General features: G+C 39.1%; 2 protein-coding genes across 6 annotated transcripts; both read right to left on the bottom strand.

The window, feature by feature from the left end:
* Positions 1 to 309: 309 nt before the first annotated feature.
* On the bottom strand, positions 310 to 16,837 carry HDAC10 (histone deacetylase 10). 5 transcript variants are annotated; one of them, XM_042018211.1, is made up of 21 exons: positions 16,516 to 16,837; positions 16,100 to 16,173; positions 15,452 to 15,586; positions 15,048 to 15,144; positions 14,306 to 14,403; positions 14,124 to 14,228; positions 13,857 to 13,925; positions 13,099 to 13,225; positions 12,562 to 12,627; positions 12,141 to 12,200; positions 11,667 to 11,756; positions 10,332 to 10,438; positions 8,676 to 8,743; positions 7,919 to 8,189; positions 7,197 to 7,287; positions 5,709 to 5,794; positions 5,170 to 5,223; positions 4,457 to 4,541; positions 3,838 to 4,023; positions 1,893 to 2,052; positions 310 to 1,182 (listed from the first exon to the last, which is right to left on the bottom strand). In XM_042018211.1, exons 2-21 carry the CDS (start codon positions 16,162 to 16,164, stop codon positions 1,157 to 1,159), a joined length of 2,046 nt encoding a protein of 681 aa, XP_041874145.1. In that variant the 5' UTR covers positions 16,165 to 16,173; positions 16,516 to 16,837; the 3' UTR covers positions 310 to 1,156. The 5 variants fall into 5 exon arrangements, with proteins under 5 accessions (XP_041874145.1, XP_041874148.1, XP_041874150.1 ...); XM_042018214.1 differs by having other exon boundaries at positions 7,919 to 8,030; XM_042018216.1 differs by having other exon boundaries at positions 15,044 to 15,144; positions 16,104 to 16,173.
* Positions 16,838 to 17,976: 1,139 nt separating this feature from the next.
* On the bottom strand, positions 17,977 to 21,607 carry LOC121659457 (secreted frizzled-related protein 2-like). The gene is made up of 4 exons (XM_042017560.1): positions 21,308 to 21,607; positions 20,604 to 20,773; positions 19,622 to 19,714; positions 17,977 to 18,548 (listed from the first exon to the last, which is right to left on the bottom strand). Exons 1-4 carry the CDS (start codon positions 21,592 to 21,594, stop codon positions 18,238 to 18,240), a joined length of 861 nt encoding a protein of 286 aa, XP_041873494.1. The 5' UTR covers positions 21,595 to 21,607; the 3' UTR covers positions 17,977 to 18,237.
* Positions 21,608 to 22,222: the final 615 nt, after the last annotated feature.

Raw genomic sequence — 22,222 nt, 5'->3', positions numbered from 1 at the left:
GGCCGCCGCTGAGGCCCAGCGCTGGCGCAGGGCGGCCGCAGCAGGGACACCGCGAACGCCGAGACGCGAACGCCGAGACGCGAACGCCGAGACGCGAACGCCGAGACGCGAACGCCGAGAGGCACCGCTCGGGAATTGTGAGCCGCTCCTGCGCTACTCACTCTCAACGCTGCCGCCGCTCAGCTGACAAAATATAACAACACGCTAGTGCCAGAAAGCAATGAACCACGCTGGTCCCGAGCTGCAGGAGGCAACTGCAGCCTTCTGACGCTCTTCGCAAACAAATTCTACCACGAGTACACTTTTTTCCCCCGCTTAATTAATGTTTTAATAAAGGCTTAGAAAAATACATATCAAAATGCAACATTTATGTGATTCAAACACTATAAATTCCGTTGAACAAAGGCAGGGAGAGGGGAAAGAGCTGAGCTATTTCTCAGAAAATGCTCTTTCATTGAAAATGCTGAGTTTAAAAAAAAATAAAGGCGGAGGGTGAGGAGAATGGCAAAATCTCCTGTTAGGATGTGTTTTCTGTTAGGAAAAATGCTAGAGTTCAGCCATTGGCTGGTTTCCAATTTAAATACTTTTTTGGACTGCAAAGTTCAGTTTAAAGCAATTCTAAACTGAAACAGAACATCTTCATGTTCTTCAGCTCCTCTCTGTGAAAAATCTTTCACATAGCTTTTATTTTCCTTTGAAAAACGTTTTAATTTCAAAATGCTCAAGGATGGGTATAATTTCCTCTCCAGCAATATGTGAAAACCAAACAAATGGGAAGGGAAACACTGCGAACAATTAAAAAAGACAACTGCCAAGACAGATTTAGTTATTCCAGATGATACAAAGCTGATCCCAGTAGCAACACCAGTGTCTGAAATCAAAACGTCAAGTTACTGAAGTCACAATAACAGAAAAATTCTCTTGAAAATGATCCCTAAATCATACCTGGAATACTGTAAAACAAGGCATATCATGGTTATTGCCTTGGGATGCTTAATTTTGAGAACTGACATGATGTAGCCTTAGGCCACTACTAAATCTCTGGAGGTCTGGAATTCTCATTTATTACATAGACAATTTATGTTTGAAAAGAGGGCAGAGTGAAGTTCTCATCCTTTCCTGTTCCTCTTCTTTGTAAAATGATTCTGAAGTGAAATCAATTTCTTGAAATCCCATCCTTCACTGAAAAAAACAGCAGTAAGAAAACCAGTTATTAATCAAGCTCATACCACAACTCCTGACTCCACAAGAACATTTTTTATTGGAACCAGACCCCTGGCACTGGCCATTTCTTCTTAAAGAGAGCATGTAATTTTCTTTTAGAGAGAGATGCCCACCTTTATAATTGCTTTTTCTGTTGAAAAATGAAAGTCATACAGCAGAGAAATGTTTCTAGACAAGTATGCTTGAAAACATACATACTGTCGAGCCTGATTCCTATACAAATGCAACGCCTGATCTTCAGCTCTTTGTGACTGTACTTGCAGCACGATTAATCACTACTGAGTTACGTGAAGTTATTTGTGGATAAGTTAAACATATTAAAAATATCACCTGGTTTGGCACTATATTCAGAAAACACATTAGCAATCAGAGCCAGGGCACATCTTGTTACCCATTCTTTAAGCACGTACTTTGGTAACTTCATTCCAGAATTCTGGAGGAACTATTCCAAGTCCCAAGCGTACAGTTGCTATGCTAAGAAATGTGGTGCTTTCTGGCTCAAGCAGCAGAACTAGAAGCACTCAGAACTTCACCATTTTAACACTAGATCAATCTGGTCCCACTGACTTTAAATGTCCCACTGACTTACAGGACCCTGCTGTATTTATATATAATCTCTTCAGAAACTTATAGTATGTAAGAGTTTAAGATAAAATCAGACAACTTACCTGAACACTGAAGCATTTTCCATTCCTGCTGAAACTGGTCTCTTAATGCTTTTATTTTTTTTACTTTCTCTTGGGTAGGAGGTACATAAATTCCAAAGGGAGGTGTAGAAGCACCCCCTAATGCTTTGGCTACACTTTGCAATAAACTTATCTCTGTGTCCTAATTAGGAAGAAAAAACACCCCTGTGAACCAAGCTCTCTTTGTTTCAGTGATAAATGAAATATTTTAAAACAAGCTTTTGTAACTAAATTGCCAGCATTAGTAGCAAGAATGAGCAACCTCCCATTTTCAAATAAAGATGTGTTCAAATGGAGTTTTTCTCTGAAAAATGTAAATAAATTTTTATCTGTTGTAAAGCTTTTTTCTTTCAAATGCAGAAAGAATCTCACTTTTCCCTTTACGACTGAAGAGAAATAATGCTGGGTTAAGGACAGAAAATAATATGAGGTAAGGGGAGCATGGAGCTTGCTTACTTCATGCATAATTTATTTTCTGTGAGTAGAAAATAGTGATATATTTTGCTTAATCAAGAAATTTACTCTTTTGGACTTCTCACAGTCTAAATCAATATAATTTCCTTGCAGAAACTGTATCTGGAAATGTTGATGCTATATGAAAATTATTTTTGGAAGACTGTAACCCTATTTTGTTTTTAAAAGATAGAAGTATTTTTTCAAATATTCTAAAAAGCCAATAACATGCATTAGAAATGTTATGGAGCTACCTGAAGAGTACCAATATGAAAGTATCAATCTTTTTTTAACATGTATGCCTAACATCCTTTTATTGTCTGAGTTTACACTTCAGAATATCAATAATTCTCTCCATTTCATGCTCCTAATTAGTAATGTGCAAATACATTATTTATGGATACTGCATATCAATGTACAAATTATTTTAGCTTAGACAATTTATGTATCAGCATTGTAAATTAAAACAAATAACATTTGAGAAAACTACAGAACAAATTATATCAAAAGCCACTTAATTGGCAGCTTAATGAATAGCGTGGCTTTAATTGTATACTTGCTGGGGAACAGATTAGAATAAGCATACATGAACAATTTTTTGTTGTTTCTCACTGAAGAAGAGCTAGAAGGCACAGAAGTAATCGAAAGTAACGGTTTCATAGATCACACAGAGAAACTGTGGTACTCAGAACCACAGGATGCTGGAGAGGCCAAGAGTGTAAATTGAGTTATGTGATTAGACAAATTCATGGAAGATATGCTCACTGACACAGATCACTGCTCTGGATACAGCTTCCAACTCCTAGATTTAGGCATCCTTAATGTGGTAGCATATGGAAAAAGCTAGCCTAGGAAAAGTCCCTATTTTTTTATTTTCTTTCCCATGCTCTCTACCAGAAACACAAAGCTGGGGTAGACTGGCCCTCAATTATCTATTATCCCACTTAAGTTCAGTTGAAGGATATGTGCCATTCTGATTTATGTTCTGCACGCTGGAAGTCATGTGTGACAAAGTACAGCACAGGGGAGAGAAGAGGAAATTTAGTGGTCTGTTATGACAGGACAACAGGCTGCTTTCAATCACATTTGATGGAAAGAGGCCAGATGATTTAACAGACAGGAACTCCCTCTTTTCAGGGGACAACTCTGAGCTGCGGATCCCACACAAAAATGGAAGTTGTAGCAAATTGTCAGAACATCTACGGTCCACAGACATAACATAACCATGGGCTTACATTCATGCCCCAGCTTCTCCATCGTGCAGGCTGCCAACAGCTGCCTACAGCTCGGTGTGCAACTGTGTCTTGTCTTGTTCTCAGGACAGAAAGAAACTTGGGCAGCTTGTGCTGTGAACTCAGGGGTTCCAAAGACAGGATATATAGAGCCACTATGTTCTACTAGGCAGCTTGAAGCAGTTCATGCCAGTGTCTCTCCCAGACACTTTGAAATACCACGGCTTAGCACCCCTTCTTACCTCAATCACAGCAACAATTCGAGACTCAGCTAATCCTTGTAGTAAAGCAACAAGCAGAGAAATCCCACTTATTCCAAGGCTCCTGTTTGGTCCAACAGCTATTACTGTTAGGTTTGGTTGGTAACTGTATGCTACAGGAAGAATGAATCCAAGTACAGCAGAAAAGAAATCATTTCCTTCAGCATCCTTTAACAAGAAGAAATTGGTTAGCACAAATATAAAGGCCCAAATTTCCAGAAATAAAACAGAAAGGTGAATCTCAAAAAGCTTTTAATTGTCCGAGGAAGCAGGATACTGATCTATCTTCCCAGCAATTTTTATATTAAATATGCAGGATTCTTTATTTTTTCCTTAGTGGCTTTGCACTGTAACTCTGCCTTGCTGAAGATAAACTGCAGTAACTATGGGAGGCTTCCTCAAACCTATGCATTCTAATACACTCTAAAGCTCTGTGAAGGAGTAGTAATCTGGCAAGGGCAAGAAAAGGAAAAATTTTTAAAGGTCCAAAGTGGAGTAAGGGATGTAATTCTCAACGTAATTTTATAAATTTCTCAGTATATTCTATTATTCCTGTTTTAAAGGTTTTTCTCCTGTGTTGTTTCCAGGAAGTGAATCTTACCTCTTTCCAGTTTAGAGAAATATAGTGTTTGCAGCTGGTCTTTCCAGGCTGTTCTTTCTCACAGATGTTTATGATGAGCATTTTTCTGTAAATAAAACCCCCACTTGAGTATTTAAACAATATTTCCCAATGAGATAAAAATGGGATCTTTTCTTTCATCATTCTTTAAATACTACTTCATAATACAGGAGCAAATAACTGTTTGCATTAGTACATGCCAAAATGTAAACAATTAAAACCGAAATTCTTTTTATGGTATTTTTAAAAAGAGGATTAAAGACTATTGGCAAATTACTTTTAAGAAAAAGAGGAAGTGGAAAAAAGCTATAAATAAATAAAGAAGACTTTCATTAAGGAACTCTGCATCAGCAATATGTGCCTCCTGCAGTTATAGGGGAGATAGATCTTATATAATTAATAATTGCCTTCTTTATTACATTTTATTTTCAATTTTCAGTAACACTCTAAATTTGAATTAATACAGAAGGATTATACTTTAAACCCACCACTAAAGGCATAAAGTAGCATTTAGAGACAATAATTTATCATTGAAGATGTATTTGGGGATGTGTTGTATTATGTGTCAAGCTAAATTTAATGAATGCCAGCTTATGACTGATCTCCTTAGTACAGTTTTCATCACACATATGGACACTTATGAACATTTAGAAAGCCCTTGGGACTGTACCCCATAACGTAAAGAGAGACCTCACCCATCTTCTGTGTTTGGTGTGATCTGCATGTCTCCCACAAATACACAAAGCACTCTGCAGAAAACAAAAATATACATACTTTCACAAGTAATTTTTTTTCAGTTAGTGTAATTTGTATAGAAGTTTGCATGTCAACTGGAAGCATTAAAAAGAATGTATACTGAATTCAGTCCATTAAAAGTAGAAATAAACACATTTAGGACAGCTCAAGGGAACCCCATTTCTCCCATCAAATACTGGGGAGGAAAAATAAAAAAATCAAGAAACTGGCATCAGGTCAAAGCCAATTAAGATCTGACAAAGAATGTGTAGGCTAGTACAGCCATCACCCTTACAAATTCTTTGCCTTTGGAAAGGCAAAAGCTTTTTGTTGGCGTATAGGCTGTTACCTGGATTACATGCTGAAAATGCTGTGTGTGTGGGCATGCTATTTGTTCTAAAATCAAGGTTTCACAGGCAATTTGCCATATTTGCCACACTTAAGTATCTGATTGTAACATTTTGTCAAAGGGCTCTAAATGCAAAACACACAAATTCACCTTTGAAATCCAAACAGAACAGAATGTCTTAGTGCAACAGCAGCAGAAAGAGCAGCTGTGGGCGATGCTGCAATTCCATTACACACCTACAAAATACATTTTTCATTCAGAAGCAATTAATGATGCAGAATATCACGTCATTTTTTAAGTGTAACAACTGTATTTTTGCTTGTTTATGAGTATCAAGAGATTTTAATGATTAGGAACAAGAAGAAAAGGATTAAGAAAATGTTATCAATTCATTTGCTACAGAAAGGCCATATTTTATTATTATGCCATAAACTGCACTATTATTTCAAAAGTATAGTGCAATACTAAATTAAATACAGCTTTTCCAGGGGAAGGCCATGTTTACTGATTCTCTAGATAGCCTGCAAACTGCAGCAGAAAAATACACCCTATGAAAAGGAGGTTGTTCCTGAATATTCTGACTCTAACCTAGGCAAGCTATTCTTTTCTGGAAAATACAATTGCAGTATTACTCAGTCAACCCTTCAGTGTTCATTTGTGGTGTGTAGTGCTTTGAACTCCACATGAAAGCTAGGCAAAAAGATGCGTTTCCCCTCACTCCTCCTCTTTGTCAGCACAAAAACTTACATCTGCAACTCATTAAAAGTTCTATTTCTTTTTGCCAGTAACCATTTTTTAAAATCTATTTATAGGCTCTCCTGGAGCTATGTGCAGTTTATAATGTCAGAAATTGGTCCCCAAGATCTATATATGTGACTTCCAACAGCAAGATGTCTTAGAAGAAAGAGGCCATTGTGGTAGCTACACTTCCTTGCAGGCCTGGTACTTTTGAAGAGATCTTCTCACTCAAAGGAAGAGTGACTTATTATGATATAATATTTTAAACTTTTTTTCAGTTTTTCTTCAATGCTCCTCCAAGTTTTTACATATAAATACGAAGATGCACCCTCTAAGCCTGCCCTCTCTTCATTCCTGACCCTGCAAGAATCAAAATACTGAACTAGAATGACTCTGTTCAGAATGAGATCATACAGTAGAGCTGTTGAAAACACCACTAAAGAGTGTGTGTGTGCATGCACATGTAAGTCAAAATCTACTCTGTGTAAACTTTGCACATTGAGACAGGAAAAGTACTGACACTGCTTCAGATTTCTTGCTGCTGCTCACTGGTGCTTGATACACCAGCTTCTGCTCCCCTCAACTGAAGAGCCAATGCCTGGCTTCCCTGTAGGTCTGAGAACAATGAGAAGGTTCTTAGGGACTCATATTCTGTGACTACCTGCAGAAAGTGTGGACAATGACTTGCCTTAGAAAAATGGCTTGGGGTTAACAGCTATCCCTAAATAGTTGTTTTCTCATCTTGCAAGCTCACTCTCATAGCTAAACACATTCTAGCTGAGATTAGTGGACTTGGGAGATAAACAGTAACTAAAATCTGGACAACAATATAGCAGAAGCAAAAAATCAGAGGACTCTAACTCCACCCCTACCCCCAAGACCAAGGCAATATATTATTACCTCCTTCTTGAGTATTTTATCTAGGATTGCCAACATACTGCCAAGAGAGAGCAAAATTTTGTCCTCTTCCACAAGGTCTGCATAAAAACCACTGTAAAATAAATTATATGAAGAAAAACTAGGTTAGAGGCATTAATGTCTTTGAAGAGGACACTGATAAAGTGCTCTGCAGTTAGTATTCATGGGGTACATTTTGTATAGGTGCTACACATTGATTCCCAGAAACCTGTTCTAGCAGGAGGATGCCAACACCGGTGCCTGACAGTCTTCAGCTCCCTAAACCTGTCTGCATTCTGCATTGGAAAGAAAACAAAAATGTCTGATGATATTCAGGAAACAGAGTTCTGTCAAAATTACATGAAGACAAGATGAAACACCGAGTTCCTCAAATCAGAGCAGTTTGGTATTTTTTCCAGCTGAAAGTGAGTACAGAGCTGTAAGACAGCTTCCTAGCAAGATCTCTTTCTAAATTAATACATTTGCATTAGCTGTCCTATCTCTATTGAAAGAGTTTTAGAGAAAAGTATTCTTTTTAGTTCTTTAAAGGATTTCAGGCTATGAGTGCTATACAACACAAATTTCTTTATTTCTAAAGGAAGAAATTCTGGCTGTAATTGAGTAGACTAAGGCCAAAAAGATGACCAAGGCAGACAGTTAGATGAGTCTATACAGAGACCCCTCATCCCCTTAATTATGCGGAAAATTAAATAAATAGGACCAACCTGACAAGAGATTTTATTTCAGTTTTGTCCATTTCCTTCACCAGCTGAACATGTTCAGAGAGAAAATGCTCTGAACCTTCAGAGCCAGTTGTTGCTGTTTTGATGGGAGGCACTGGAAATAGAATATTTTTCATGTGCAATTCCAAAAACCTTTCTACTTTGACAGTGTTGTTGTTGTTAGTTATCTTAGTTTCATGTTCTGTGGAGATATTTGAATTAGCCTTCTTTAGTAAGTGTGATTTGGTGCTCAAATTTTGTAAAAATGATGTATCTAGAGAAAAAGAAAAAGAGGGGTTTCACAGGTATTAGTTTCTAAGCAATGTGTTAATATTTGGATATATTTATTTACAAAATAGAATACATCTGTATTCATAGTATGCATATTTACTCCCATGCACTGGCTACAGGGTTTCCTGACACAGATGTTATTTTTTCAGTGCTACTACATTTGTGTTAATCTAGGGAAAGGTCATATATTGAAATAAAGCTTATGCCCATATTTTTGACACAGAAAACAGCATCCTCAAACAAAGATATCAAAACGCTACTTTTTGGCATGATGTTTGCCAGCTTCAGAAAGTTCTTTTCAGACCAGCTGAAGACATGACCTTGAATGAAGCCTCATACTGCTTTGCCAGTCATTTGATGAATAACTGCTCGTTCAATTAGTTTAATCCACTGGTATTAATTTTAATAACTTTCCATTTCTGTATAAATCCATTTATCAATCACATTTGCTTGAATAAAGAGAAACTACCTTCATACGCCAACCACTTCCAGTAGGGTTTATGTGCTGCTCTCACATTTTGAATAGATTCAACAGCACTAAAAAGGAAACCAGATTAACAGTATCAGCAATAATGAAAATAGAGGAGTCATAACTTACCTTAAAAAAGCAAAACCAAAAAATCTAGCTGAAAATGAACAAACTGATGTCTTCCAAGAATGCAAAACAGAAAGCTAAAGAGAATGAGAATCAATGGGCAGACTGCTTGAGAAGATTAAAGAGTCAAAAAAGAAAAGTACACACATTTACACATTGAGTGACATCCTAACACTGTTGTTGGAAGAAGCACACCTGTCTGAGTTCAGAAAAAATTTCTCCCGTTTGTCAGTGTCTTGCCAAGAGATTTTATCTATACAGTGTAAAGATTTAATTAGACTGACTCAAAAGCAAGACAATCTGTTCAGGAACTAAGTAAATCACATACCCTGCTATTCTTTGTGTTGAAATCTCCTTTTTGTTATCACTGCTATTTGCAGCACTATGGGCAAGTGGTCCCATTACATAACCTATTATAAAAATGTAATGCAGGTCATATTAAATCCAGAAGAAATTCCAAGTACTTGCAGATTACTTGTAAGGTGTTCAGGAGCTGGACTGATATTTTGGATAAGTAGGTAATCAACTCTCTATGACATAGGATGATAGCAATCTGAGATACCACACTTGGTAAAGAAGAAAAGAAGGACACAGAGGGCTTATGGGATGTGCTAGGAACAAAATAAGCAGCTTTGCTCCATCAGTTTACCAAATGCAACTCAGCCCTCAGCCTATGTATATCCACACTGCTTCCCTGACTCATCCAAGCTCTGAGTTCTAACTAATGCAGCCAACTGGTAGGCGCTGCCACCAAAGTGAATGAGGAGCGTTTCTGCTGGAAAAAGCACAGGACAGCAAGTGAGGTGGGAGAAAAATGGAGGACAGAACATGGAGATATGGAGGAGATAGTGCAGACAGGTGGAGAGAAAGACACTCTTTAGATAGGGGACTGATTCAGGCCCAAGGCTCAGAATGCTTTACTAGGTCAGACTCACCACTGTACAAACACAGTCTTAGTGTCTCTGAAAAGGAGTTAGACTTGAAATTTAATTATCTTGATTCACCTCTACATACTCAAGTGCTTTTGCACCCCAGGCCTCGATGCTCCCAATTCGAGAAACACAAGTATTTGTCAAGATTGGCTCTGCATAGCATCAACTCTCTCTGATGAGAGAAAGGTGAGCTCCAGCTATTGCTGTACTGCAGCAACTGAAATGGCTCTGGGGTCTGCAGCACGAATCCTTGCGGTTGCATACTTTCTCAAATACTGGCTGTAGTTAACTGGTATTGCCTTGATTACAGCAGGATTATCTCAGCCTTGAGTGAGATGGATTCCTATAGGATAACAAGGCCTAAGGATAAAATGGCTTATGGTTTTATGCTATAAGATCTCCCAACTTGAAATAATTTCAGAAATGTAAGTATATAAAACTGTACCTTGGATGACTTTCTAAAAATGTAAGTTATCCAAAGAAGAAAATAATAAACAATCATATTAAAACCTTACTTCAGCAAGATGTTCAAAGTATGCATGACTTTAAGTCTCTTTGATAAACACATTAGTTGTTCTAAAATTCTTTATATGCTTACCTTAGACAAGGTGCCATTTCTCCAGTTATTTGAGGTACAGGATCTCCAAGCAAAGTTTTTACAGTCATGCAGACTGATTCACCCAATGATTTCAAGTGGTATCCACCCTAAGAAGTATTTTGTGTCAACTAAGGGACAAGTACTTTTAATATCTCTCTGAATTTCAACATAGAAAATAAACTATACTTTTGAAATATATGTGTATTTACAGAAGCAGAAGATGATATGCAAGTATTTATAAGTCAATGACTTTTCAATATGAAAATGGTAAGTTAGTGGCCACCTGCTGAACTTCACTAGCATCTTATGATTGAACTCACTGTCATAGTTCAAGTAACTTCAGAAATCAGTCATCACTTTGCCATGAAAACACATGCCTTCTCCATTCCTATCTACAACATGCCATCTTCAACAATCCTTCTGGAAGATTCCTTAGAAAGCAAATGTCTGTCCTCTAAAATGGCTGTACAAGAGAAATCTCCCACAGCCTGACACTTTTAAGATGTGGTTAGTTTGGCAGAATTTGGAGAACAAGATGGATTTAAGACTGCTAGGTGGCACGCAAGAAGCCATCTATCACCTATGGAGCAGTCATACCACCTGTGGGAGGAGTGAATGTTTACCTGCACTTCAGCTAATAGGTAAATATATCTATAATAACCTGCTAGAGAGAAGGATGATGAAGAAAGGTTATGCAAAACAAGAGGTCAAGTGAATCAATTAATACACAGTTCATTCTTGAAGACCTTGTTGGCAGCAGTATTTCCACACCATTATTTACCTGAAAAGCCACCATTTTTCTAACATGCAACAGAAATAGGGAGTTGAAGTCTAGATTTCAAAAGGAGAAAACATTTTAATTGTTTAAAAAAAAAGAATAAAAAAAGAGCTCCTAAAGAGCCTGCATACAGTCTTTAAATCAAAAGAGAGAGAATTTTCCAAGTGCTCCATTACTAAATAAGAGGATATTTAGGTTAAAGGTTTTGTAAAGTCTCCTGGAATAAGATACACTTGTAATAACATTGGTAATACAGCCTGTTCACTAAATACATTTTAATGAGTTTGGGACTGTCAAGAGCAGTAGATTAATCACTGTTCACAAGAATTGAACAGATTTGTGGAGGCTAAGTTTTCTTGGATGAACATATGGTTCCTTTGTTTCAAAACTCTGAAGTGTAAGAGCGCTGTTGAATCTTAGCCATTTTTGCATTCCTGATACTCAAAAGAAAGATAAGAAATTATTCTGTTGAGGAGTTTTGCTTCCTAGCCTCTAGTTTGCCCTGAATGGCTCTAATACCGAGACCTTCCCCTGGGGTACATTTCAAAAGTCTTTACCTCTAGGATGACACACAGCTTTCCATTAGCTAACTGCATCAGGAAATGGGTAAGGTGGGCAAAAACCTCAGGAGTGGCATTCATCTGACCCTAAACCAAAGAAAAAATTTTAAGAGATGACACCTTGATTCAAAAATACTGGTAAGAAACCCAAACAAAATCTGAAAATACCCCAGTCTGAGTTGGAATACCAGAACACTTGCCTCTCATTACATCAAACAGAATGCTGAACCATGCAGAATGCTGCATTTAAGGAAGGTGAAAAATACAATACAGTAATTACACACATGGGATAATCTGTCTTTACATGTCTTGTTGTAATGTTTAATGAACTTGCATCAGCCTAAAGACTCAAGCATGTATTTTCAGCTTGATCAAAGTGAATTTCACTTAGCAATCACGGGACATTAAAGCAGCAGGAATATTTTCCTATTAGATTCATGACTGACAACACAAAGACCACAAGTTACTTACTTCAGGGTCACCAATTCCAGAATCATATCCAGAAGAGACAATAACCAGTTCAGGATCAAACTGTTATAGAAGAGAGACAGTTGTAGCACATCTCTACGTCCTAATTTCAATTTTTTATGGGATTTCAACTGTACCACGATCAGCTGTTATTTCAGTTAGAATATGAACAGAAATAAGGATTCTCCTTGAATACATTACCCTTTTACACTATCTTCGTTCCTGCTGGAGAAGTTGCAGATAATTATGTTGAATATTTAAAAGCTAAAATTCCATAAATACTATTCAATTGATCAGGGCAACATCATACCAGCAGAATAAATGTATTAACTCTACTACTAGCAATTACTGCATTTCTGTAAAATATTCAATGGTACCTGCTTAAGAAACACTTAGGAAGTACTCTTTGGCAGTAAAAAATTACCTCAAAAGCCATTGGAAGCAACACGTGGAAAAACGCTGCAAGATAATCTGAATTTCCCATCCCAACCTGAAAAATGAGAACCACTGGTCATGTTTTCCTGTTGTAATGACAAATTTTCTAAGGTTCTTCAAGACTTTACGGAAACACAGGAAAAGTTGAGGGAATCTTACGAAGTACAGTAAAATACCCTCAATTTAAGTAAAGTGTATAAATATCCACCATTTTTAATGTTAATGAGCTTCAGTTCTCTGCTAAACAAGGATGGATGTAACTGTCTCCTGAAGCACTTTCTGATTTGATGGCTGGGCAAGATATTCAAGTAAAAAGAGTGTGTGAATTTTTGAAAAATAAAAGGGAGAGAAAAACAATCACATTCTGAGCCATATTTTCCAGCAGACTCTCCCCGACTGGAAGGATATACACTGTGTAAGACATTTGCCAAGCACGTGAAGCAGCGCACTTACTCAGAAAGTGTGACAGAAAGGATGGGATACAAAGCTATTGCACTTACTTTGTTGTGCTGTAAACAATATCTACCTTATTCCAAGGCAAATTTATGTTAAAACCTTTTCCTTTTCCCAGACCTACGGCATCATAATCGGATTCTTTAAGTGATGGCCAGAATTCCTGATGTTCATAGCGATGCCAAGAAAAGTACAAAACACTGGGAAAAAAAAAAAAAAAATCCAATTTGACAAAAAGATTGTGGAAGTGACTTTATATCCTGAATCTGGTGACTGCATTGCCTGAAAGCAAGAAAATAAAACTGTCCTTTCTCCTTAGTTCTCTCAAAGTATTTAGACTGTGAAAATTGGTACAGTAGGTCCCATGCTAAAATTAACCTAAAAATTAACATGCTAAAAATGTCCTGTAGGCATGCACTCCATACAGATCAAATACAAGGGATTTTCAGAACAGCAGACTTGTTTCTAGAACCTGCTTATGTAGCTTTTTCAAAAGAAATATAAAGCTCATGTATTTTATCAAACTCCTACTTGAAGACTTTAACTGAGAGATTCATGCATAGAGAATAGATGTACTACCTGAGTACTGGCAAACCAAGGTAATCACATTGCGTATTTTGTTTGCTGTTCTTTGAAGTAGAACAGACTTGCATTTTATCTTGATTTAGATATTTCCTTCTATTTTGTAACAAGTGAAAAACAGAGAGACTAAAATAGCAAGGTGAATGTTTTGCAAGATTCTAGTTTTAGAAGTTTAAGAAATCTTATTTTCTAGAGAGGCAAACAATCTTTAAACAGCTGGCATTAAAGACGAAAAAAAATCCTTCAAACCTTGGATCTTCTTCAAATATATATTGAATTCCTTGCCCATGGTGCACATCCCAGTCAACAATTAGGATTCTGTACAGATCAGTAAAAGAAAACATTCAGAGGAAGAGCCACAGCATCTTAATCTACAGAAGGTATAAATGGAAAATGTTTTTCTGAACCAAAAGGAAGATGACACCCAGAAAGCTCTAGACATTAATCTCAACCAAGTACAGTGTCAGACTGATATTTACATATGAAGAGCTTCTCTGGAGCCAACCATACACTTACCTCTGTAGACCATATTTCAGTTTTGCATATTCTGCTGCAATAGCAACGTTGTTGAACAAACAGAACCCGTTAGCCGCATTTCTCTGGCTGTGGTGACCTGGAGGTCTGAACCAAAGTTTTGTTAAGTTATTCACAACAAAAGAAATTTTGCTAAGTGAAAACTTCCTCACGTATTTTCTTACCTTACTAGTGCTATTCCATTGCGCACTTCTCCTGACATCACAGCGTCCACCAGCTGCAGAGTTGCCCCTACTGCAAGTCTGGCACAGTGGTAAGTGCTCTGAGAAAGAGAAACTCATCAACTTAAACAAGGCACATGTGACAGGCTTTAGCACCCCAGCTGCAAACTGTCTTGGCATAATTCTACCTCACTGAAGCTGTACAAAGATAGCTGAAACACAACTTTGCAGCACAGGTTCCAATGTGCTTTCCCCTAGGATTACCAGTGATCACCATAATCTTTATAAGGATGTTCTCTGCAGAGCAGTTAAAAAACGTGAGATGGGCATAGGGAGAGGAACAACACGGCATCTTTGAAAATAAGGAATGAAACCCTACAGAAACGTAAGACAGAAGACTTCATCTCCATTTCATGGCACAACATTTGAGAGCAATTGTTACCAAAATGTGATTTGCAGGTCACTAATGGTCTACAGTGACATTAAGTGACAAAAATCGAGCTAGAATTTGAGTAGTGCATTGTACTGGTATGATACAACTACAAAATAGATGACAGGACATTTGACCAATTTAAGTTACAGCATTATACTAAACTAGATAACAATAATATCATAAATAAATATGAGACTACGTAAGTAGCAAAAAATGTATTTTTAATTTTCCCCTACTTAGAAAAATGCCACTCAGATGCACTAACACAAATAGCTGTAACTCCCAATAGAGGAAGCAGTTTAATTTACACACCGGATGAAAGAAAAAAGCATCATAGTTTTCAGAGACTCTTTTCAGCTCCTCCTCATTCATTGTCTGAGTGCTTTTTGCCACTTCCAAGTGCTCTAAACTGCAGGATAAAGAGATTAACACAACACCTAAGTAAGCAACTATAAATATTTTTTAGAAGTTTTTTATTCTTATGTATAAATCAGCATTCATTGCTTAAGATCCCACAGAATGAGAACATAGATTTAGTGGAATAGCAGATTCATAACACAGCACCTATGCCATACTCAATGTGACACATTTTCCATTGAAATTAACGGAAGCCATTGAATTTTGGAGCACTCTTTTCAAATGGATCAAAATATAATCTGGAGATATGACATCTGCTGTTTCATTGAATTAATCTGAATGAAAGTTGAGTTTCAGACCTGTGAACCAACAGGATCTCTTCCTCGCTTCCTTCTCTGGCAGGCACAGGGACACATCTTTCCACAAGATGGTAACTTTTAAGCTGCTCATAGGAGGATGAAAGTCTTTCTGGCACTTCAATATCACAGATGGGACTGAAAATAAGCAATAATTATATTACTATCATACTATACCAGCACAGGTAGCTAACACACTTCATAAAGCCTAGCTTTTAACTCCCCACTGTAAGAAGATGCATCACCCTAAAAGAGAGATACATGAGAATAAACAGAAAAAAAATATTCAGTGGTCAGTGGTCAAAATCCAAGGTCAATGATACTTTAGCTTTATAAACTATTTAATTAGCTGAAAACACGTTATTTAGGGGGCTACTCAGATGCCTCATCCTAACACTTTTGTTAAGGCCTCCCAGACTGGATGACTACAGCTCCTCAAATCCAGTTTCAGATGATTGTTACTGTATCTAGATACAAACTAGGAAAAAAAAATATTTTTTCTCCTAAAGGAAAGGCTTTCTATTTACTTAGAGAATGACAGGAAGTATCATTAGGTACTTCCTATTACATTTACCAAAAATGCATTTATTTGGTACTGCCCTCACGACTGCTAATAAGAATCTACTAATAAAAACAACAGCAGTGACTTACTCACTCCAAAGTAGTTTGTGAGTGGCCATCTCCTCATCATAAATCAGCGCTGTTCCTGAAGCCATTGCTACAGACTGAGCAGAACAAAACATTATTACACACTAGAAGTCAACTTAAACCAGTTACTATTTCACTAGATAGTGAGAATATAAGTACAGAGAGCATACCTGCTTGCATGACAGTTTTGCACTTTGGACTTCGTTCTTACAGAATGAAATCAAAAGAAAAATATTTAGGACTCAGATTCTGACAAAACTGCACCCACCGAAACTGGGTGCGGGCAGGCAGGACTCACAATGCCCGAGCGTTGCAGAGCTGGGCGCTGGCATTTCTGGTGCAGGGCTACACGCAGCTGCCGAGCCCCCGCCCCGCCCGGGCCGTACAAGCAGGCGAGGCTGCAGCGCACACACACCTACCTGTGCGCCGAGCAGCTGCTGCGGAGAACGTGAGCTACAAAGCCACTAAGCGGGAACAACGGGATTCCATACACCACGCGCACAACACTTACAGAGATGCATTTGGTTTAGAACTTTATCGGTCTTTCAAAAGCCCCAGAGAGACACTGAGGAGGGATAAAGAAGCCGACGCGCGGACAGCGGATGCGAGCGCACTGCCGGTCCCAGGGCCGCGTCTCCCGGGCCCCAGGCCCGCTCCGCTCCGCCGCTCGCCTCCCGCGAAGCGCGGCAGCCCCCGAGCGCCTCTCACGGAGCCAGCCCGGCCCCGCCCGGCCGACGCCTTCCTGTGGGCGAGCCGAGCGCAGCCCCGCCCCGGCGCGCTGGAGCGCGCTTTGAATCCCGCTGGGGGATTTGCGCCGGCCGCGCTGGGCGGTGCTGCGGGGCAGGCCCAGGGGCCGTGCCCGGGGAGTCCAGCCGCTGGAAGGGTTTTAGCGTGGAACTGACCCAAGAGCAAAACAACCCACAGCCCCGGGCCGTGTGGCATCCTCTGACAGAAGGAAAAATACAGTAAGAACCTGAACTAAAGGCATCACTCCTTCATTTCCGCAGTGATGTGGCCGGGCGGGTCAGCCTGGGGCTGATGCCTCTCCTGCGCGCCCGAGGCGGGCCGGGGCAGCCGGCACGCGTGGGTACCCAGCTTCTTCGATTACTGACCGCTTTTTTCCTCGGTTTCTACTAGTTTCCCAGTTCATGGTAGAAAGTGATGGAACAGGTGTCATCACATTCGATAACCTGATACAAACCTGCACTTTTGGGGAATGTATCAGAAACCCAGATCATTACAGGTGCGAATTCTAGAAATCTACTGCCCATAAACTTTCCTTGTATTTGTTTCCAAAAAATAGGACAATAATAGGCACTGTACTACTGAAATAGTTTCTAATTTATGTGTTTCCGCTTGTTACTGTCTTTATTCTACGCATTTATACAACTAAAATTGTATAATTGGTTCTGTCCACCTTCATGTAGTCTTTAATGTCAGTGTATTGCACCGACCATGAGGATGCTAATCATGTTCCTACTGTAATTTTTTTTTTTTAATATTTTGACTTCATTAGTTCCCTGCAGACCTTTTAGAGAATGAATAAAGTTTATACATTGACCTTTTTAATGAGTGTGAAAATGAAAAGGGACTTTTCAGTAGCAGGGATCTGATTTATGACACCCAGTAACCAAATCTTCTTGCGATTGGGGCCAGCCATACCGTGTTTACAGATACTTAGTCTTCTCTTTATTCCGCTCTGATTCCGGCAAAAGCGACCAGCAGAGGGCTGCCTCCTTTCAAAGTACTCCAACGGGAGAAAATGAGGTGGATTCATGAAATATTAGGCAAGGGAAGGTTTAGATAACTGGAGAAAATGGTAGAGTGGGGGGTATAGACAAACGCATTAAAAGTAGTCAGCTGGATTTGAAACTGGTTTGTGCTGGTTTTTGCACATATTACAATTTGTTTTAATCATAACTCAAAGAAACATTTATCCATAGCTGTCCAAGTTCAAACTGGATGAGAGTAGCTGTAACACTACCGAAAGGAACCCTGATAACACTGGGGTTTGAGTTCAACTTAAAATACAATTCAAAAGGAAATTAAAGCTTTATATTCAACTTATATTACATTCCTATTTACAAGATAGGTTTGGATGAGAAGTATAATCATCTTTCTACAAATAACGTGATAAATATTTACAAGCATTTATGGTGTCTCCACTTCTGAGTGGCCAAAGTCAGCTGGGAGTCCTTCCTCTGCCAGCGATAAACCTGGTTTACTAAAATGATGCCCTCTTCAATATTCCCCACGAGGAGATACACCATGGGACGGTGGGTTGGAGACATCCTCTCTATACATTTTTCATTAATTAGCAGCCACTGTTGTATCATACTCTGAGTTTCATAAGGCAAGAGCGAGCCCTGGCTAGTGAATTCCACCTGGCATTCAATGTTATACTCTTGGTCCTCAGATGCTGTTCTCTTCTTGGACAGCTTTACTTTCACTGCTGAGGAAAAAAGAAAAGGAAATGCAAGTCACTCCATTTCTCAAATGCAGAAAGAAACATTACAGGTGAAAACAGGATAATTCTTTAAAAATATCTTCACAATTTTTGCTGACAGAGTATGGCGAGGCCTTTTCCAGCAGCAGTTTAAAATTTAAAACATTTTTGAAAAATAAATTTTATGTAGTAAAGGGGTTTTTTTTCAATTGAAATAGGTGACTTGAAAAAATATTTTCACAAGCATGAGTAATTTATTTTTACCATCACTGTGTTATGTCAGACTTTGGGTAATTACATATTGTAAGCTGTTGGTGTTGTTCTTGCATCACAAAGCTGCCCAGCAATTGCCCAAGCAATTTTCCTGAAACTCACCTTGTCCATGTGTGGAATCCCTAGGCAAAAATAGCTTGCTGATACCACCCTTTTAGATATTCCCTTTTCATTATAGGCATCTACCCACCCCACATGACTCCACCAACACTTTTCAGCATGACATTTTTCTGTATTTCTTGATCTAACACTAGACAAAGTTGCTGAAAGTCTTTGCACTGACATCAAAGGGCTTTCCAGGAAGTCTCTAGGGCAAACTCCACTCATCACTCCAACAAGACAATAGGAGGTAAGAATTCCTTTTGCTGACATGATTTTCTGATTCTCCTTTTCAGTAAGGTAGGTATCACAAAAGTCTCGTGCACAAAAGTAGCAAAGATACACCGTACACTGGTAAAACACCAAAGCTTTACTTTGTGTTTAAATGCTAATAAAAGGCAAACTTGCTTATTTGGCTGCTTTTGACAGAAATATTTTCCATAAAGCATGTTGTAGCCAACTAGACCAGAATAGCTATTTGGTTGGAAACCAGATCATTAATAAATCTTTCACGCACAATAAATCCTCCTTGTATTTAGATTAGAAAGAACATATTCTGAAAACCAACCTAAAGCTAAGTTAGCAGCCAAACTCTTAATCCTTTGAAATCCCTGGAGAAACTGTCACTAATTGTAATCCTACTTTCAAAGCATTTAGAAGAAGAGTTGTTAGTCTCTTTAACACTAGCTACATTAGCAAGGACTTACCAAAGTTACTGTCACAGAAAACTTCAAGAACTCTTTTGTGTGTAAAGAATTCCTCCACTGCTGGGCAGGTCTGGCAGGTAGGCTTTGGTAGGACTGATAAGAAATAACAAAGTCTCACTGTTATCTTTTTGAATAATTTGTTTTAATTTTCGGCTGTCAAAGCTAAGAACCCACTGTTTAACCACAGGGATGACAGAGAAAATACACATCAAAGACAGGGCCAGTGATAATAGGTAAAAAGTCAACACACTTCTCTGAAAACATGGCTAGGGATGAAAAGGAGTTTCATTTTCCATGCACATTCAGCCCTTGTTCAGATTCACAAGATCGATTATCAGCAACAAATAAAGTAACAAATACAGTATTATTTTTAACACAGCTACAGTGGGTGGTAAGGGGTTAGGTGGCTGGTTCTATCAGTCACTCGGTTCAGCTGTGGTACAACTGTGAATATATATGAATTTGTGTGTGCTAGCAGCAACTCAATCCTACTGTTTTTCACAGAAGTTAGTAAGTGTGAGTGCATTTGAAGATTTGAACATTTATGCCATGATAGCTCATGTTTCTTTAAGGAAAATCAGATAAAATCATCCCAACTTTCCTAAGCTGATCTGAGAACCAACTTGTATACATAAATTTCTCTGTCATGAGGGCCACTGATAAGTCTATAAAGAGACCTCAAAACTCTATGTGCGCTGCTGTGGGTATGACAGTGCCCACAGCTGTGCAGGGTGATAATTGCCTTCCTCCACGATCTAGAGCACAGCCTGCTGCACTGTTGGCTTACTGCACCGCAGGGCTGCTGCAGCTTGCACTGCCAGCACTGGCACTGTTCCACCATCTGCACGAACACGTGAAGCAGTAAAGGTAGACCTGACTCCATTACAAAATCATAGAATGTCTGGGAACAATGTCCCTTGTATCTCCTCGATTCCTGGAACACAGGATATGGCCACCCTCCCCTCTGCCACCTTCGAGCTACCTTTGTGCAGGTATTTATAGTCCTTAGTAAGGGGTGCCAGGCACATGTCCTCATCTCCAGGGAATCGGTCGCAGTCCAGGCTGGCAGGCCAGGGGTGTCCATGGCACAGGAGCACGGGGGCGCAGCTGTCACGGACAGCAACACACATACTCCTACAGGGATGGATAAACCTGTTGTCGGAGGAAATACCAGGCTGAGTCAGACAGCTCAGTGTTAAGGAAAACTATTGCAACAGTGATTCCTCTGCAAAGTACATAATCTCTGCTGATATTTAACATCCTTCAACAGTAATACAATTCCAGAAGCAGCAGCTGTGCAAATTATGCAAGCGGTCTGTGTACAGACTGAGCTTACAAGATTTAGCTATGATTTTAAAAATGCATTTATGACAACCTGAGAAAAGATTCAGTATGAGCCTGATTCTGTTCACAGTAGGTGCTTCAACCCTAAATGAATGAGTGAAGTTCAGCTGTAACAAAATAAAACATTATATCTTTTGACAACACCAATCATGTTCCCAAGGCAAACTAAAGTTGAAGTGGAACAAGTTTTCAGTACTTTTTTTCCTGATGAATACAAAAAAGCTAACAGAATTACTTTGGACAAAGTGGAGGTCACCTTTAGATTATGATAAACATGCCTTTGATTTCATTCCTATTCTGGCAAATAAAGGCTGGAGATTTGTACTGTGCTGTGATACTTACGTATCTAAACAGATGGGTGCAAACAGGGAGCACAGGAACGTCCTCACGTGGGGGTGACAGTCTGTGTGTACAAGGTGCTGCCAGGTGGTGGATTTTTGGATAACCTCTGCCATGCTCGTGTGTCCCATCAGGTTGGGAAGTCTCATTTCAGAGTATCCAATCTCGTGGCACATGTCCATCTCCTTGGGTATCACTACACATTTCGTGGATAATCCAATGTCCAAGCCTGTTGCCACTCTTAGGAAACCATTCACAGCAAAAACAAGTATTTTTGCAGTCAGTAACATCTTCCAGCGACTCCTGGGCTGCTGAACAGGGAGCTGTCAAACCCCTCAAGTGCAGAGGCATGCTGAAAACCTTGTGGCTTATATATCCCAGGAGCTTAATGAGCTGTTGGTTATCAACTGCTTATCAAATCACTTGAGACAAGACCAGGTCTTATTGCCTAATCAAGGGATTGTTGTGACAGCCAGGGAGGTGGAGAAAAAGTATAGATGTATGTTCCCCAAGGACACTGATTTGGAACAGCCTTTCGCATGTCCCACAGTGTCAGTGGCTGCAGCATGCTATGTAGCATATTAAATTTTGACACCTGGAAGGTTCACTATGTGCTTTCTAAAACAAATTAAGAGATCCCCCAGAAACAGGGTTGGGCAGACATGCTGTCTCCTGGGGCTTCTGTGTCTCCTTTGTTTTCAGACACTGCTGATGTGACAGAAAAAAACAGCCCAGATTGACTTATCAAGTGAAAATGTTTTGCTTGTGCTAATGGCCCATGTCTCTTCCACTGTTTTACAATGTAGAAGAGGCACTTTCTTTGGTCAAGCACTATATAAGGGACAGACATCTGCTATTAACCAAGTATTTTGACTGGAAATTTGAATTCCTTTTCTGTGACATGCTAAAGGTCCCGAT

The sequence above is a fragment of the Corvus kubaryi genome, unplaced genomic scaffold (assembly GCF_017639235.1).
Source record: "Corvus kubaryi isolate FWS band 111438036 unplaced genomic scaffold, C.kubaryi_AGA036_p1.0 137, whole genome shotgun sequence".
Lineage (NCBI taxonomy): Eukaryota > Metazoa > Chordata > Aves > Passeriformes > Corvidae > Corvus > Corvus kubaryi.
Note: the sequence above shows the minus strand (reverse complement) of the source record. Positions and strands in the feature narration are given on the sequence as shown.

Bases quoted from the DNA above. Each gene is read 5' to 3' on its own strand.
- HDAC10 (XM_042018211.1), bottom strand. From the start codon at position 16,164: ATGGCTTCAGGAACAGCGCTGATTTATGATGAGGAGATGGCCACTCAC. The intron at 12,628-13,098 runs GTAGATATTGTT...CTCATTTTTCAG, and splicing joins TAAATTTGCCTTGGAATAAG to GTTGGGATGGGAAATTCAGA. The intron at 5,795-7,196 runs GTAATAATATAT...TGTATTTTGTAG, and splicing joins ATAAAATACTCAAGAAGGAG to GTGTGTAATGGAATTGCAGC.
- LOC121659457 (XM_042017560.1), bottom strand. From the start codon at position 21,594: ATGTTACTGACTGCAAAAATACTTGTTTTTGCTGTGAATGGTTTCCTA. The intron at 19,715-20,603 runs GTAGCTCGAAGG...ATTTCTTATCAG, and splicing joins CTATAAATACCTGCACAAAG to TCCTACCAAAGCCTACCTGC. The intron at 18,549-19,621 runs GTAAGTCCTTGC...TTTTTTCCTCAG, and splicing joins TTTCTGTGACAGTAACTTTG to CAGTGAAAGTAAAGCTGTCC.